Source organism: Meles meles, chromosome 12, assembly GCF_922984935.1.
Source record: "Meles meles chromosome 12, mMelMel3.1 paternal haplotype, whole genome shotgun sequence".
NCBI lineage: Eukaryota > Metazoa > Chordata > Mammalia > Carnivora > Mustelidae > Meles > Meles meles.
The window spans coordinates 56,831,280-56,849,183 of record NC_060077.1 but is presented as its reverse complement, the minus strand read 5'-3'; the positions used below and the strand labels follow the sequence as shown (position 1 = coordinate 56,849,183).

Here is a 17,904-nt window from a genome sequence, read left to right as displayed (position 1 = left end):
CCATCTTTGGCATTTACTTATTGAAGACTTGTTATCATACAATTATTTATAAAATACAGAATCTGTGTTCTATGTTCAAACCTTGCAATAGCACTTCAGTCAGTGAAGACTTTCCCTTGCGCTTTCTAAATTTAGGACCCTTAGATTGTCTTCCAATAAATGTTTCTATATCTGAGAGGCTAGGAATTTGTTCCCATACTGAATCCACCTGTTCGATGGACTTAGTGTATTGTACCTCTGTTCCTTCCCATGGATTACTCAGTGGGTTTTTTATGCCACATATGTTCCAAAATTAGTATGATAGAAACTATTATAGTAAAAATTAACCTCAAGTTTATTTTAAAAACATAAAGCATATGGTTTAGCATATATAATAACATTGTAAATGTTATTTATAATTTTCTTTAATTTTTCATTAGTCTGTGTTTCTCTATAGCCAATAATAAATTTTTTTTTCCATTGAGGATATCAGTGAAGACATCAACCACTAATTTGGCCACTTAACAATGTTTAATATTTTCAATGGACAGGAAAGCTTTGTTCACATATTTATCTCATAGCTATCATAACCTGCCTTCAGTTCTTCAGCTATATGGCGTCACTAGCCTGAGGCACTCATCTATTAAGAAGGATATTATATTGAATTGTTTATTCTTTTCTAAGTTTTCCTGATGCCATAAAATACAATTTATAGGTTGACTACAAATTTGATGTGACTTTACTGTTCTTGATTTACCAACCTAAGACAAAGTGTTAAGTGTCACCTGGTTTTATTCCAGAAAAACTGAAGAAATTGTTAATTGGGTTCTTTCTCTATCCTTTGGTAGCTAAGACAGAGAAAGAAGCAACAGAAAGAAATTATGCATTTTAGGAAATAATTCCCCATTGCTAAACACTTCCACTAATGTCTGAGCTGAATATATAAGGCATTATTTTTCTCTGATGTATACATGTATATCTGTGTCAGAGTCATAATGAATTAAAAAGAGGGGGAGCGGGCTATGGACATTGGGGAGGGGAGGCGAACCATAAGAGACTATGGACTCTGAAAAACAACCTGAGGGTTTTGAAGGGTCAGGGGTGGGAGGTTGGGGCAACCTGAGGGTTTTGAAGGGTCAGGGGTGGGAGGTTGGGGGAACAGGTGGTGGGTAATAGGGAGGGCACGTTTTGCATGGAGCACTGGGTGTTGTGCAAAAAGAATGAATACTGTTACGCTGAAAAAATAAATAAAATGAAAAAAAAAGAAAAATAAATAAATAAATTTCTAGATAGTCCTTAGATAATTCAGGTTTGTGGGTGGGAGGTTGGGGGAACAGGTGGTGGGTAATGGGGAGGGCACGTTTTGCATGGAGCACTGGGTGTTGTGCAAAAAGAATGAATACTGTTACGCTGAAAAAATAAATAAAATGGATAATTCAGGTTTGGAGTAATTCAGGTTTGTCGTTTTGCCTTTGTAATAACCCCACTGTCTTCCATTGACTAAGTCATAAAAATCTATTTAATTTTCTGAGTCTTGGTATCGTGTTTTTCTTGAAGGCAACTTTATATATTTGTTGATTCTGCTCTTAATTCATGTCTTCTAGAAATTATAGCATTACCACATCTGAGCAAGCCTTGAGAAATAAGCTTTTGAAACCTTATAAGTAGAACTTTTGAGTTACATTTCCTCTAATTAATGTGCCTATACAATGCTCAGTAAGATTTAGGCAGTCTTAAACTAGCGGCAACCCTGAACAAATATTTAACAGTTTCTAGAACTTTCCAACAATTACAGATGACTTGTCCCAATTTTTTAATACCTTCAATCCCAATAACTGGCCTATTCAGAAAAGACACTGTTAGCCAAGTCCCAGGATAAAACTATCCACAAGGATAGGAGATAAATTGGTAAAAAGGTAATACGTATTCAGTTATGGTATTGATGGAATGAACAGAAAATCATTCAGTGTTGTCTGAAGAATGTAATATTGTAACAAGAAAAATCTTCATTTCTCACATTGAGGTCCTTCATCCATTTGGAATCTATTTTCGTGTGTGGTGTAAGGAAGTGGTCCAATTTCATTTTTCTGCATGTGGCTGTCCAATTTTCCCAGCACCATTTATTGAAGAGGCTGTCTTTTTTCCATTGGACATTCTTTCCTGCAAAATCCTTGAGGAGAATGCAGGCAGCAACCTCTTCGACCTCAGCCGTAGCAACATCTTCCTAGGAACAACGGCAAAGGCAAGGGAAGCAAGGGCAAAAATGAACTATTGGGATTTCATCAAGATCAAAAGCTTTTGCACAGCAAAGGAAACAGTTCACAAAACCAAAAGACAACTGACAGAATGGGAGAAGATATTTGCAAACGACATATCAGATAAAGGGCTAGTATCCAAAATCTATAAGGAACTTAGCAAACTCAACACCCAAAGAACAAACAATCCAATCAAGAAATGGGCAGAGGACATGAACAGACATTTCTGCAAAGAAGACATCCAGATGGCCAACAGACACATGAAAAAGTGCTCCACGTCACTCGGCATCAGGGAAATACAAATCAAAACCACAATGAGATATCACCTCACACCAGTCAGAGTGGCTAAAATTAACAAGTCAGGAAATGACAGATGCTGGCGAGGATGTGGAGAAAGGGGAACCCTCCTCCACTGTTGGTGGGAATGCAAGCTGGTGCAACCACTCTGGAAAACAGCATGGAGGTTCCTCAAAATGTTGAAAATAGAACTACCCTATGACCCAGCAATTGCACTACTGGGTATTTACCCTAAAGATACAAACATAGTGATCCGAAGGGGCACGTGTACCCGAATGTTTATAGCAGCAATGTCTACAATAGCCAGACTATGGAAAGAACCTAGATGTCCATCAACAGATGAATGGATCAAGAAGATGTGGTATATATACACAATGGAATACTATGCAGCCATCAAAAGAAATGAAATCTTGCCATTTGCGACGACGTGGATGGAACTAGAGCGTATCATGCTTAGTGAAATAAGTCAATCGGAGAAAGACAACTATCATATGATCTCCCTGATATGAGGACATGGAGAAGCAACATGGGGGGGTAGGGGGATAGGAGAAGAATAAATGAAACAAGATGGGATTGGGAGGGAGACAAACCATAAATGACTCTTAATCTCACAAAACAAACTGGGGGTTCCTGGGGGGAGGTGGGATTGGGAGAGGGGGAGCGGGCTATGGACATTGGGGAGGGGAGGCAAACCATAAGAGACTATGGACTCTGAAAAACAACCTGAGGGTTTTGAAGGGTCAGGGGTGGGAGGTTGGGGCAACCTGAGGGTTTTGAAGGGTCAAGGGTGGGAGGTTGGGGAACAGGTGGTGGGTAATGGGGAGGGCATGTTTTGCATGGAGCACTGGGTGTTGTGCAAAAAGAATGAATACTGTTACGCTGAAAAAATAAAATGAAAAAAAAAAAGAAAAATCTTCAAAGCTTTTATCAGATATTAAGTACTTCTTGACATTTAAATAGAAGGCTTTTGTGGAAGCTGCAGGAATTTGGAGAGTTTTTGTTTGAACATACTAGAGTTTTGGTGGAAAAGAAGAACATCAGGCCACTCTGGTTCTAGGTTAAAATCATAGTACTAGAATGAAGTGGAAACTTGGTAGAAAAGAAGAAATAAGCAGAAAGGAAGACAGTTTTCTGCAAGGCTACTATAGGCTACTCTTTATACATGTTAATTCAGGGTTCATAATACTGTGAAGGTGTTATTAGTATGTTCATTTTGGGGTGAAATGATTTGCCCAAAGTAGCATAGTGTTTAGGTAGCTGTGTAGAATTCGGGAACAAATTTTTCTGATGCTGAAGTTGGTATAAACTAGTCAGTCAGACACTAAGGAGGTATGTATGCCAACCAAAAAAGATTCATTCAGGCTCAAAATTTCAAAATAACCATATTAGGATCACCTTTTAGATTTCATTTTTTAGGGAATTATTATGGTCCTCACAAAACTGAAAGAAGATAGAGAGATTCCCCATATACCCCTGACCCGACCCCCACACATGCGTAGCCTCTGCCATTGTCAACATCCCCCATCAGAGTGGAACATTTTTTACCAGGGGTAAACCTACACTGGATAACCATAATTACCTAAAATTTATAGTTTATACCATAGTTCACTCTTGGTGTGGTTGTGTACATGCCTATATTTTCAACAAATATATAATAATATGTATCCATCATAGTAGTATCATATGGAGTGTTTTCATTGCCCTAAAAATCCTTGGTGCTCCACCTGTTCATCCCTTCTCCCACTGATGGCAACTATGGCAACCCCTAGTATTTCACTGTCTCCATAGTTTTGCCTTTTCCAAAATATCATATAATTGGAATCATGCAGTATGTAGCCTTGTCAGAATAGATTCTTTTACTAATATGCATTCGAGGTTCTGTCATGTCTTTTCATGGCTTGATAGCTCATTTCTTTTTACCACTGAATAGTATTCTATATCTAGATTGACATAGTTTATTTGTATATTCACCTACTGAAGAACATCTTGGTTTCTTCCAAGTTTTGGCAGTTTTAAATAGAGCCACTATAAGTATCCATGTACAGGTTTTTATGCGGACATACATTTTCATCTCCTTTGGGTATGAATGAAGGAACATGATTGCTGGATCTTATAATTAGTATATATTTAGTTTTGTAGGAAACTGCCAAAATGTCTTACAAAGTTACTGTACCATTTTGCATTCCTACCAGCAATGCGTGAGAGTTCCTTCATTCCAAATCCTTGCCAATAGTTGATGTTGTCAGTGATTAGGGTTTTGGCCATTGTAATAGCCATGTAGTGATATTTTATGGTTGTTTTAATTTACATTCCCCTGATGACAGATAATGTATAGCATCTTTTCATTTGCTTATTTGCCATTGTGTATCTTACTTGGTGAGTTGTAACTTAAGTTCTTTGCCACCCCCCCACCCCCTTTTTAAAGTACTCTCTACACCCAGCATGGGACTTGAACTCATGGCCCTAAAATCAAGAGTCCCATGTTTTACTGACTGAGCCATCTGGCTGCCTCAACATCTTTGACCCCTTTTTTAACATATTGTTTTCTTGCTGTTAAGTTTTCAGAGTACTTTGTATATTTTGAATAACAGATCTTTATCAGATTTGTCTCTTGCAAGTACTTACTCCCAGTTTGTGGTTTGTCTTTCATTCTCTTGACTGTGACTTTCATTGAGCTGAAGATTTTAATTTTAATGAACCCAGCTTATCGATTATTACTATTGTTTTTTCACAGATCATACCTTTGGTGGTGTATCTAAAAAGTTATTGCTGTGTCCAAGATCATCTAGGTATTCTTTTGTTATCTTCTAGGAGTTTTACATTTTTGTAATGTACATTTAGGTCTATGGATCAATTTTGAATTAACACTTGTGAAAGGTATAAAGTGCATCTAGCTTCATTTCTTTTTGCATAAGGATGTCCAGTTGTTCTGACATCATTTGTTGGAAATACTGTCTTTGCTTCATTGTGTTGCCTTTGCTTTCTTGTCAAAGATCAATTGATCTTATTTCTGTGGGTCCATTTGTGGATTCTTTTTGTTCCAGTGATCTATTTGTCTGTTCTTTTGTCAGTGCTGCCCTGTCCTGAATAATGTAGCATCATAGTATGTTTTCACGCTGACTGTATTTATGCCTCTTCCTTTTTTCTTTGTCAATACTGTTTGGGCTATTCTGGGCATTTTGCCCCTCCTTATAAATTTTAGAATCACTTTGTCAATATCTACAAAATAACTTGCTAGGATATTGGTAGTGATTGAATTGAATCTACAGATTATGTTAGGATGAACTGACTTCTTGACAATATTGGGTCTTCCTATGTGTTAACATAGAATATCTCCACATTTATCTAGTTCTTAAAATTTCATTCATCAGAGTTTTAGAGTTTTGTTTATATAGATCTTATGCATATATTTCTAGATTTAGAGTTAATTATTTCATTTGGGAGGAACTGATATAAATAATCATTGTGTTTTTAATTTCTAATTTTAATTGTTCATTGTCAGCATATAGAAAAACAAGGGAAGATTGTTAATTCACAGTATGTCCTGCAACTGTACATAACTGCTTATTATTTTCAGGAATATTTTTGTTAATTCTTTTGAATTTTTAAATATACAATTATGTCATCTGTGAAAGCAGATTTATTTATTTCTTCCAAATCTGTATATTTTTTACTTACTTTTTTAAATCAATCTATCTTCAAAGCTCTCTAATACACTATTGAAAGGGAATGTTGAGAAGAATCATCCTCGCCTGTAATTGATCCTAGTAGGAAAGCTTTAGTTTCTCACCATAAACTTTTATTTTAGCTGTAGATTTTTTGTAAATATCCTATCTCCCCAACACACACACATTTTAGCTTATTGAAGATATTATAGTGACTCTGGTCTCACAAAATGAGTTAAGAAGCATCCTTCTGCTTCTGTCCTCTAAAAGAGATTGTAGAGATTTAGTATTATTTCTTCATTAAATGTTTGATAGAATTTACTGGTGAACCCATGTGGGCCTGGTGCTTTCTGTTTTGGACGGTAATTAATTATTAATTTCATTTCTTTAATAGAAGCATATTCAGATATGCTCTTGTATGAGTTTTGACTGGTTATTCCTTTTAAATAATTGTTCCATTTCATCAAGCTTATCTAATTTTTCAAAATAGAATTTTTCATAGTATTCCTTTACTGTTTTTTTCTATATCCAAGGGATCTGTAGTGATCAGTGCTTTCATTTCTGATATCAGTAATTTGTGTCCTCTCTCTTTTTTTCTTAGTTTATCTGGCTTCAGGCTGATCAATTTTATTGATCTTTTCAAAGAACCACATTTTGGTTTCATTGATTTTTTCCCTATGATTTTCTGTTTCCAATTTCATTGATTTCTGCTCTTAACTATTTTTTCTTTTGCTTAGTTTTGATTTAATTTTCTCTCCTTTTTCCAGTTTTTTAAGGCTTAAATCTAGACTATTGGTGTCAATCTGTCTTCTTTTGTAATATATACATTCAGTGCTGTAAATTTCTCCTTAAGCACTGTTTTTGCTGTATCCTACAAATTTTGATAAATTGTGTTTTTTTTATTTAGTTCAAAATACTTATAAATTTTTCTTGAGATGTATTCCTTAGCCATATGTTTTTTAGAGATACAGTGTTTAGTCTATATATTTTGGGATTTTCCAATGAACTTTCTGTTACTGATTTCTAGTTTAATTCCATTGCGGCCTAAGAGCAAACATTGTATGATTTCTAGTTTTTAAACTTTGGGTGTTTAGGGATTACTTTTTTTTTTTAAGATTTTATTTATTTATTTGACAGACAGAGATCACAAGTAGGCAGAGAGGCAGGCAGAGAGAGAGAGAGGAGGATGCAGGCTCCCTGCTGAGCAGAGAGCCTGATGCGATGTGGGGCTTGATCCCAGGACCCTGAGATCACCATCTGAGCCGAAGGCAGAGGCTTTAACCCTCTGAGCCACCCAGGCGCCCCTAAGGATTACTTTTAATACTAGAAAAAGACAATGTGTTACGTCCTTATAATGTTCTAAACCACAGGAATCTGGTCTATAACTTTATAGTTTAAACAGTTACATGACTTTGCTTGAGTTCTTTTTCAAATATTTATAACAACCCTTAACTCTTCTTTAGAGAAAAATCTTGGGCCTCCTCTCAAATACTATTTGTTGATGTCTGAGACAATGATTATATAGGACCTTCATCTGAGGAAAGTAAAAATCAAAAGCTTCTAAAAAACTTTCTCGGACATCGTAAATTTTACCACTTCGGGCCTTCTTAGAGAATGTCCCATTCAATTAACAATAAAGTAGCTTTAATAAGCCAAAATGTGATTTGTGTACTATATAGCTTCTATCATGATTCTGATTGAGACTGGTGATATTTTAAAACGGTTAGAAAATGGACATTCTAATAATTTATTTATTTTGATTCTTAAAGATTTATGCCTATTAGTCAAATATAAAGCATATTACTCTTGACCCACGTAGAGTAGCTTTTATTGAATTATAAGTTGATATTGCATCCTTGACTTTTAACAAAGGTTGGTAAAAGTAATGGTCAAAATGGATTATTGCTGCTTGGTTTTTTTTAATTAATGAAAGATGTCATATTGTTCAAGATGGTCAAAACCCTATGCACTTAATTTATGTTAGATTTCAGAATTAAGAAAAAAATTTTCTTGATAAAATTATATTCCTTCTCTTCTTAATAATTGGCAGTCTCTAATGTTTCATGTTTCCTTCTGGTTTAAGCAGCTCAGAAACTCAGAATCGTATATGCTATAGATTGCAAACACAGTCACTCCTCTTTATCCCTTTCTGTGTTCCATATTAACAGATTAGACCATGTCCTCTTTTACTTTGTTTCGGTGTTTTTAATTTACTAGGATTCTTCCCTGCTCCATTCAGATATAAAATACTTTGCCAAAGTTAGGTCAGAGGAAGCCGTTACTATTATATTGGGAGCATTCACATTAATGTTAAATGTTTGCTGGGGAAAAGTGTTAAGGTACAGACAAAACAGAAATAGTGCGAAAGTATATTGGGATTTAAGTCCTTAAAATGGCAGTTGTGTATTCCCTTAATCAAGCTTCAAAAGAGTTTATTTTCTTAACATATATGTGAGGGAGTAAATGTACTTAAAAATGTGATAAAAATAAAGCATTGGGCACTCAGAATTCTTGATGGTGTAAAGCACCTGAGGACAAAATCAAACTTTATTTGCCTTGCTGGGAACATAACTTCCTTCCCAATTCTCCTGGATTAGAGTTTTGTTGTCAGAAAAAAAAGGGGGGTGTAAATTGTCTTAGTGTTTTCATTTAAATCTCTGAATTTTGATTCTCACCCTTTTTCTAAGGGTAATGTGATTTTGTTGATAGGGAATGGATTTTGGAGTCAGATGTTTCTTAATTTGAATCCTGGTTCTGCTAATTATTTATTTAAGAAATATTAAGAATATTAACCATTAAGAGCTTAAATTTGTGATCTCATAAATGAGTGTAACAATATGTGTATTGTACTTCTGTGTGATAATACTCTATATAAAACATTGAATTTGGAGCCTGACAAATATTCAACAGTATTGGGAATGAACAGCATAAAGAATACTGCATAGAATGGGACTACCTTCACTGTTTAGGATAAAACAATATTTAATAACCAACTCACAAATTTACCTCTGGAATCTGTCTCCTGATAAATATGCAGATTCTAAACAACACATTGAAAGTAATACTAGCTATTTGTTGACTGCTTAATGTGGATGTTGCCCCAGGCAAACTATTTTATATGTTTTGTCTTCTTCTACTCCTGGAATAATTTTGTGGAAAAGAAATGTTATCCCAATTTTAGGTATTTGAAAACTAATATTTGTTAATTTTTTATTGATATAACAACCATGATAACCTGTACTCTGTGTAAATTGGTAGAACCTTTCTGGAAAGTATTGTATCAATATATGTAAAAACCTTTTTTATCTATTTTTAAAAACTTTTATTATTAAAATATGGTATACACACACATACACACACACAGGGTAGTCAATATTATATCTGTTTCAGGTACATGACATGATTCCACAATTCTATACATTACACAGTTCTGACCACTTTAAGTGTAATTACCATCTGTTACCATACGATGTCATTACAATATTATTAACTACATTCCCTATGCTATACTTTTCATCTCTATGACTTATTTCACAACTGGAAATTTGTGTCTCTGAATCCCTTTCATCTATTTCTTGTATCCACCCATGCTTCTCCCCCTCTGACAGCTACCAGTTTGTTCCCTGTATTTACAAACTTGTTTCTCTTTGCTTTTTAAATTCCACATATAAGTAAAATCATATGGTACTTGTCTTTCTCTGTCTGACGTATTTCACTTAGCATGATGTTTTCTAAGTCCATCCATGTTGGTACAGATGGCAAGATTTCATCACTTTATAGCTCAGTTATATCCCGTTGCATATATGTATACCACATCTTTTTTATCCATTCACCTGTTGAAGGACACTGAGGTTGCTTCCATATCTTGGCTACTGTGATTAATGCTGCAGTGAACATAGGGGTGCATATATATTTTTGAGTTAGTGTTTTTGTTTTCTTTGGATAAATACTCGATAGTAGAATTAGTGGATTGTATGGTATGTATATTTTTAATTTATTGGGGAACCTCCATACTGTTTTCCATAGTGGTTGCACCAATTTACATTATCACTGACAGCATATGAGGCTTCCCTTTTCTCCATATTCTTGCCAACACTTGTTATTTCCTGTCTTTTTGATTTTAGCCATTCTGCCTGGTGGAAAGTCATATCTCATGGTTTTGACTTACATTTCACTGATGATTAGTGATATTGAGTATCTTTTCATATGTCTGTTGGCCATTTGTATGTCTTCTTTGGAAACATGTCTATTTAGGTTTTCTGCCCATTTTTAAAAATTATTTGTTTTTTTGGTGTTTAATTGTAGAATTCCTTTATATACTTTGGATATTACCCCTTATTGGATATAACATTTGAAAATATCTTCTCCAGGCATTCAGTAGACATCCTTTCATTTCGATGACAGTTTCCTTTGCTGTGAAAAAAGTTTCTTATTTTCTTGTAATCCTAATTGTTTATTTTTGTCTTTGTTTCTTTTTCTTGAGGAGACATATTCATAAATATGCTGCTCAGGCTAATGTATAAAAGATTACTACCTATATTTTCTTTTAGGAGAAAAAAACTTATTGTTTCAGGTCTCACATTTAGATCTTTAATACATATTATTTTTGTTTTTGACATAAGATAGTGGTTCAGTTTTGCTCTTTTGAATGTAGTTGTCCAGTTTTTGTCAACATCATTTATTGAAGAGACTGGCCTTTCCTTATTACATATTTTTGCCTCCTTTGCCACAGATTAATTGACCATATAACCATATAACCATTGGGTTTATTTCTGCACTCTTTATTCTGTTCCACTGATCTATGTGTCTGTTTTTGTACCAGTTCCAAATTGTTTTGATTACTGTAGCTTTGTAGTATATTTTGAAATCTGGAATTATGGTACCTCCAGCTTTGGTCTTTCTCAAAATTTCTTTGGTTACTAAGCTCTTTTATGATTCCATACAAATTATGGGATTATTTGTTCTAGTTCTATGAAAAATGCTATTGGTATTTTGATAGGGATTGCATTGAATCTGTAGATTAGTATTTTGTGTAGTATAGATATTTTAACAACATTTATTTTTCCAATTCATGAGCATGGTATATCATTTCATTTGTGTTGTCTTCACTTTCTTTCATCAGTACCATACAGTTTTTAGAGTATAGGTCTTTTGCTTTCTTGGTTAAATTTATTCCTGATATTTTATTATTTTTGATACAATTTTAAATGGGATTGTTTTCTTAATTTCTTAATTTCTTCTTCTACTACTTTATTATGTATCATTTTGTATCCTGCAACTCTACTGTCTTCATTTATTAATTCTAATAATTTTTAGTAGAGTCTTTAGGGTTTTCTATATATAGGATTATGTCATCTGCAAATAGTGACAGTTTTACTTCTTCTTTAACCAATTTGGATGCTTTTTATTGTTTTTTCTTGTCTGATTGCTGCAGCTGGGACTTTCAGTACTATGTTAAATAAAAGTGGTGATTGAGGACATGCTTGCCTTGTTCTTGATATAAGGGAAAAGCTGTCAATTTTTTCACCACTGAATATGATATTAACAATTGGTTTGTCATGTATGGCCTTTATTATGTTGGGGTATGTTCTCTCTAAACTTATTTTGTTGAGAGTTTTTAATCATGAACAGCTGTTGGATTTTGTCAAATGTTTTTTCTGCGTCTGTTGAGGTCATCATATGGTTTTTATCCTTCATTTTGTTAGTGACATGTCATGTTGACATGTCATGTCATGTTGACATTAATATGTGGATATTAAACCAGTGCATGTAGAGTCCTTCATATACATTTGTAATCTATAGTTAATTAACAATTATTTCTAAAAATAAGACTTAAATAAAATCACCAGATAATAAAGATGAACAAAGGCTACGAAGATACATGTTAAGTGTGTTTATATAAGTTACATGATAACAATAGGAAAATATGCTCCAGGAGGACAAGAACTGTTTTGTACATTGCTGCATCTCAATGCCTAGAACAGTGCTTAAAACAAAGTACGTACTCAGTAAATGTTTATGGAAAGCATGAATACATAGTTAACACATACGGGGAAAACTGAATACAGAAATTTTCCAGTAATACAATAGTTGTTAAAATATGTGAGTACAAGGATAAATTGAAAATTCACTCAGTTTTTAATTTAAAAAAATTGAATTTTTTTTAGTGGCTGAGAAAGGTCTTACTAGGCTGACTCTGCCAAAGATAACAACTTTAATGCCTGGACCTATGGACATTGGGGAGGGGAGGCGAACCATAAGAGACTATGGACTCTGAAAAACAACCTGAGGGTTTTGAAGGGTCAGGGGTGGGAGGTTGGGGGAACAGGTGGTGGGTGATGGGGAGGGCACGTTTTGCATGGAGCACTGGGTGTTGTGCAAAAAGAATGAATACTGTTACGCTGAAAAAATAAATAAAAAGGGAAAAAAAAAAGGAATACAACAAAAAGTCACAATGCATATCTCTGGGTTTGTGGATTCAGGTTATTTTAATTTTACTCATTGTAATTTTAAAATGTTTCTAAAGATGGTGGGGTTATGGACATGGGAGGGGGGGTGGTGTGCTGTGGTGAGTGCTGTGAAGTGTACCAGTTCCAAATTGTTTTGATTACTATAGTACCCCTGGGGCTAAAAATACATTATATGTTTATAAAAAAATTTTAAAAATTTTTAAAGCGTTTCTAAAGAAAAAAAAATCACATATTTTCATAGAAAAAGAAAGATAAAATAGTACCCTTGTGTTTGTTTTTAGAAAGAATCAATTTTGGTTGCTGGACTTTTTCTTAGCATCCTGGCCACTAAACAGTACTTTAACAATGTAGAGCAGGAGCTACTCCGTCCCACTGATTCAGTCCAGCTCAGTTCTTTGCAGAAATACTAAATTTTTCTTTATGGTCATAACTCTTAATTTTAGTCTATTTATTTCTCTCCCTGGTCTTAGAACTTTTATAATTATTTGAGTTCTCCAACTTTTGTCTTAGGTCTCCTCCACCACTGGAAAGAAGACTGATGCTCCTTCCTTGATTCTGAGCTTATATCTATTTTTATTTAGTATTTACACCTCTTTTCTCTTTAAAAGTGTGTTTCTGGACACATAGCATCCTTACATTGCTCTTCAGTTCTTTGACCTAGAATAGGCATATCTCCAGTAGAATAGCTCTTTGCTGCCACCTTCTGGTTTTTGGCTGCTAACGCCAGGCAGCAGGTCAAAGGTGACTGTTTCTGTGTGGGCTCTTCCTAGCATCTGAGAATGCTCCCCCTTTTCTTTGGTTTCTTTCGAGCTCTTCAAAATGATCTTTTGATATATTTTACTCTCCAAAACCAGAATTAACGAGTTGTTACAGAGACTTTATGTCTCCGAAGCCAAAACTTTATACTAACATTTAACAGAGAAAGCTTTTTGATGTCCGCTCTAAAGAATATCAGAATATCTAGAATAGTAGAGGGGGCAGCCACAGCCTTTATGGATGAAGAAAGTACCCAAAGAAGTGATAAGCATGGAAGAGGCTGCCTTCCCCCAAAGCAGAGTAAGGTCTTACAGGAGAGAGTGTGGCTGTGTCTCAGTGGATGACCACAAGCAGCCACTTGCCAGATGCCTGAGAATTTGATGGAGGTTAAATGGAGTTTGAATGGAGTTTCTGGGTAGAGAACTTGGCTGGAGGGTAAGCACCATTGGTCTTCTACATACCAGCTGGCAGCAGTTCTGCGGAAAGAAGAAAATAACTGGAATCAGAACAAGGATGTGAAGCGCCTTACTGCAGCTTTGAAAGCCCCTCCACTGCCCTCTATTGACAAAGCCTAACTTAACTCTAGCTAGCAAAGAAAACTACATATACAGCTCCAGCATCTCAAATTAGAGTTAAGAGTGGATTTAGAACTAAGAGGCAATAATTACATGACTGGCACAAAGATGTAGTTCACATGCAAATTTCTCTAGTTCGGTTGATTTCTGTATGTAACTTAGCATCATGCATTCCATTTATCTCATAACGTTTGAGTCTCCTTTCCTCTTCAACAAATTTGTTAAAGAGCCTAGACCTGTTACTTTGGAGATCATCTCTCACTATGGATTTATTTTTTGTTCATTATTAGATTCAGGTTAAACACTTTCAGCAGGAATATTACATAGTTACAATGTTGTGTCAGTGAAACATCACAAAGCACATGGTATAAGTTGGTCTCATTATTATTGATAGTAAGTTTGAGCATTTGGTTAAAGTTATGGCCAACAGATGTATTCATTTTCCTGTTGTAATTAATAAGTACTCAATTGAGTGAAATTTTAAGAACATGCCATTGTCTTTGTTTCCAAAAAAAGAGAATGTACTTCAATTTAGCATCTATTGGTAATTCTTGGTTGAATCCATTATTGTAATAGTTATGAAATGGCAATTGTTTTGGGCTTTCATTCCCTTTACAATGAACTGGCAATGAGAAGTGAAAAGTCTAGCACAAGCTGGGTTGCAGGCCATGTTCATAAAAGTGGCCAGTTTTGATTCAGTTCTGATTCAGGCACTTACCTCTGCATTTCCTACCACTTCACCTGTTTCATCAAGTCTCAGGAAAACATCCTTGTAGGCCTGGTTTCACTCTCCATCCTTAACATGCTGTTTTTAAATAAAAATATGTGTGATTATGGTATTTTAATGGATCTTGAGTTTCTCATTATATAAAGAGATTTTTAAAAAAATACAATTTTGAGTTTGAAAGAAACTTAAACTTTTACAGTTTAATTACCCAACCTTGGGATCAAAAGCAGTTTGTTTTTTGTTAATGCATTTCTTCAACAAATTATTTATTTAGGAAATGTTTTTACAACTACTACATAACTCTGTCACTCTCCAGCCTCTCTTCTTGAACATTTTCAATAATAGTTTAGCTGGTATTGTACTAAGAAGACCACACGCTGTCTCTTGTTTAAGTCTACAATATTATGTATCCATTTAATCCTGATACTGTTTTTAGCAGCTACCTTATGCATGTTGCATAATTAAAAGGCAGTATCTCGGATTGTGAGGTAATGTCAAGTATAACTATGGAGAGTTCAAATCTATCCACATATTTTTGGCCCCTAAGTTTGAAGGAATGATTTTTTTTTTAAGAAAAAAGAATTTATTCTAGCCAAAGGGAGAACCTGATCACATTTTACAAACTTCACACTTAAATTATGTCTATCCTGTTTTCAAAATTGAATGTGTGCCTCCTGGAAAGTAGTATTAAAAACAAACTGATGTTTTTAAAAAGGAATTGAAGACTGGTTAGTTTTCCCTTTTTGGTTACCTTGATATTTTAGTTCAGGGTTATAAAGTACAAACTGAACTGAACTGAAATTCTGTATTCTTTTTCTTGGGATTGTATCACTTCTAACTTTGCTTCAAATAACATCAGAAGTTTTGTTTGGTTTGTTGGTTGGTTTTTGTTTTTTTGTAATACTCCATTTTAATATAAATATAATATAAATAAGATGTATCTTGTTTTAGCAATTGTCTTTAATAACGTTTTCTGATATTCTACAAATAAAACCTCCTTTTTTAAAAATTTGATAATTTGTAGGGTAGAGAAGAATTCTTGAAAAAACTCACACGAGGTGAAGTAGCTAATGGAATGATGATTCAGGTAATCCTAATTTCGTTTCAATATTTTATTCTTCCTTTAATTTGCATTTTACTTAGCATTTTAAATTTGCCTGTAATGAGGCATCTTTTCACTACTTGGTTTGCAAGCCAGCAGTTTTCTCTCCTTAGCTGATGACAGTTGCCCTCTGTGTACGACTAGCAGTGTCTGATCATGCATAAAGAAACTGACCTCCCATACACATATCTCATTTTGTGGCTTAATGGGAATTTCTGCCAGTCTAGTAAAAGGGCAGTGAGATCTTATTCCTAAGTGTCTCTTTAGTTTGCTTTGTGATGATGTTATGTTTTCTGTACTTTTAGTGCCTTTCAATGGAATTTCTTTATTTAACATGAAAGAAAAATATGCTACGATATTTTTTTAAGACTTTTATTTATTTATTTGACAGAGAGAGACACAGCAAGAGAGGGAACACAAGCAGGGGGTGTGGGAGAGGGAGAAACAGGCTTCCTGCTAAGCAGGGAGCCGGATGTGAGGCTCCCTCCCAGGACCCTGGGATTATGACCTGAACCGAAGACAGAAGCTTAACGCCTGAATCACCCAGGCGCCCCTGCTACGATATTTCCGTATACAGATTTTGAAATTAAATTATTATATCTAGAAAAATCAATTTTAATTTTTTTAAACCTCTATAACTTGCATATGCTTTGGAATCAGGGTTGGGTGTTTTGATGCTTGGCATGTTTCTAGAATGCCTCCCTTTCAGAAATAAATAAATATTTAAAATTATGAAAATAAAATCAAGAGGCAAAACAGCCCAAAACAGTGTAATTTTATATACTTCTTTGAGATTATCTGGACCTCTGGCCTTCTTCCATATAAACACAAATTGTGATTTCTTCTGTTAGGAAATTCGGTATTTTCAAACATATAAAAGCAGTGTTTTTCTAATTCTGTATCCTAAAAATGCCAAATTTTCTGATTTATTTTTCTATGAATATATATGTTTAGTAATTCCATAATCTTCTATCCCTCTCTGCTTCATATTTTGTCATTAACTTCTTGTTCATTGGTTTTATTGGATCTTAGATTACAGGAATTACATATATTTCAATATTTGATGTTAGTGTGCTTCTTTTTTTTTTTTTTTTTTTGATTTATAATTTTTTTCCCCTTTTTATTAATTTTTTCAGCGTAACAGTATTCATTCTTTTTCTTAGCCTTACTATCCTCCAATACTTACTTAAGAATATTTGACTTTTGGGGCGCCTGGATGGCTCAGTGGGTTAAAGCCTCTGCTTCGGCTCAGGTCATGATCTCAGGGTCCTGGGATCGAGCCCCGCATCAGGATCTCTGCTCTGTGGGGAGCCTGCTTCCTCCTCTCTCTCTGCCTGCCTCTCTGCCTAGTTGTGATTTTTCTCTGTCAAATAAATAAAATATTTAAAAAAAAAAGTATGTTTGACTTTTTGTCTATATTAAAATTTTCTCTCATTTTTTTCTAATAATGTGCGTCATATATATATATATGCTATATTCATACCTATTGCTTTTTATGGTGGCGTATTTTTTTTTAAATTTTTAAATAACAACAAAACTACTGCCTGGCTCAGGACTGAGACTCAATAAACATTTTTTTTTAATTTTTTAATTCCAGTTAGTTAACACATAGTGAAATATTAGTTTCATGTGTACAATATAGTGATTCAGCAATTCTATACATCACCCTGTGCTCATTACAAGTGTACTCCTTAGTCCCCATGTTTAGGTGATTAATAACTGAATGAATTATTTAAAATCTGGCAGAAAAAACTGTATTCCATCCAAGAAGAACAAATACTCGAGAGGCGGAATCTTTTGGAAAATAAAGCAATGTGTACCCTAGCACTGGCAGAACTTGGGACACCTCTACTTCAACTAGAAGCAGATGCTATAAGAATCAGAACTATCCACAAAGAACATTCTGATGTAAGCATTTATAATTAATCCAGAAGCTGATTTCCAGGAATATTTAAGTCAATAAACCATGTATGTGATTTTACATAATTACTTGGAATATTATGATTTCACATAGAAAGACATAAAAGCATGAACAAAATATGTATTTTACGACCACACAACTAATCTATAGTGGAACT

The 17,904-nt window shown here is 34.4% G+C and overlaps 1 protein-coding gene across 1 annotated transcript in view; it reads left to right on the top strand.

Moving 5' to 3' along the window:
- CCDC178 (coiled-coil domain containing 178) overlaps positions 1 to 17,904 on the top strand; it is a 406,426-nt gene that overhangs the window by 103,572 nt on the left and 284,950 nt on the right. The window contains exons 13-14 of the mRNA XM_046024357.1: positions 15,749 to 15,811; positions 17,573 to 17,734. Coding sequence (XP_045880313.1) covers positions 15,749 to 15,811; positions 17,573 to 17,734 — 225 coding nt within the window. The remainder of the gene's footprint in view (positions 1 to 15,748; positions 15,812 to 17,572; positions 17,735 to 17,904) is intronic.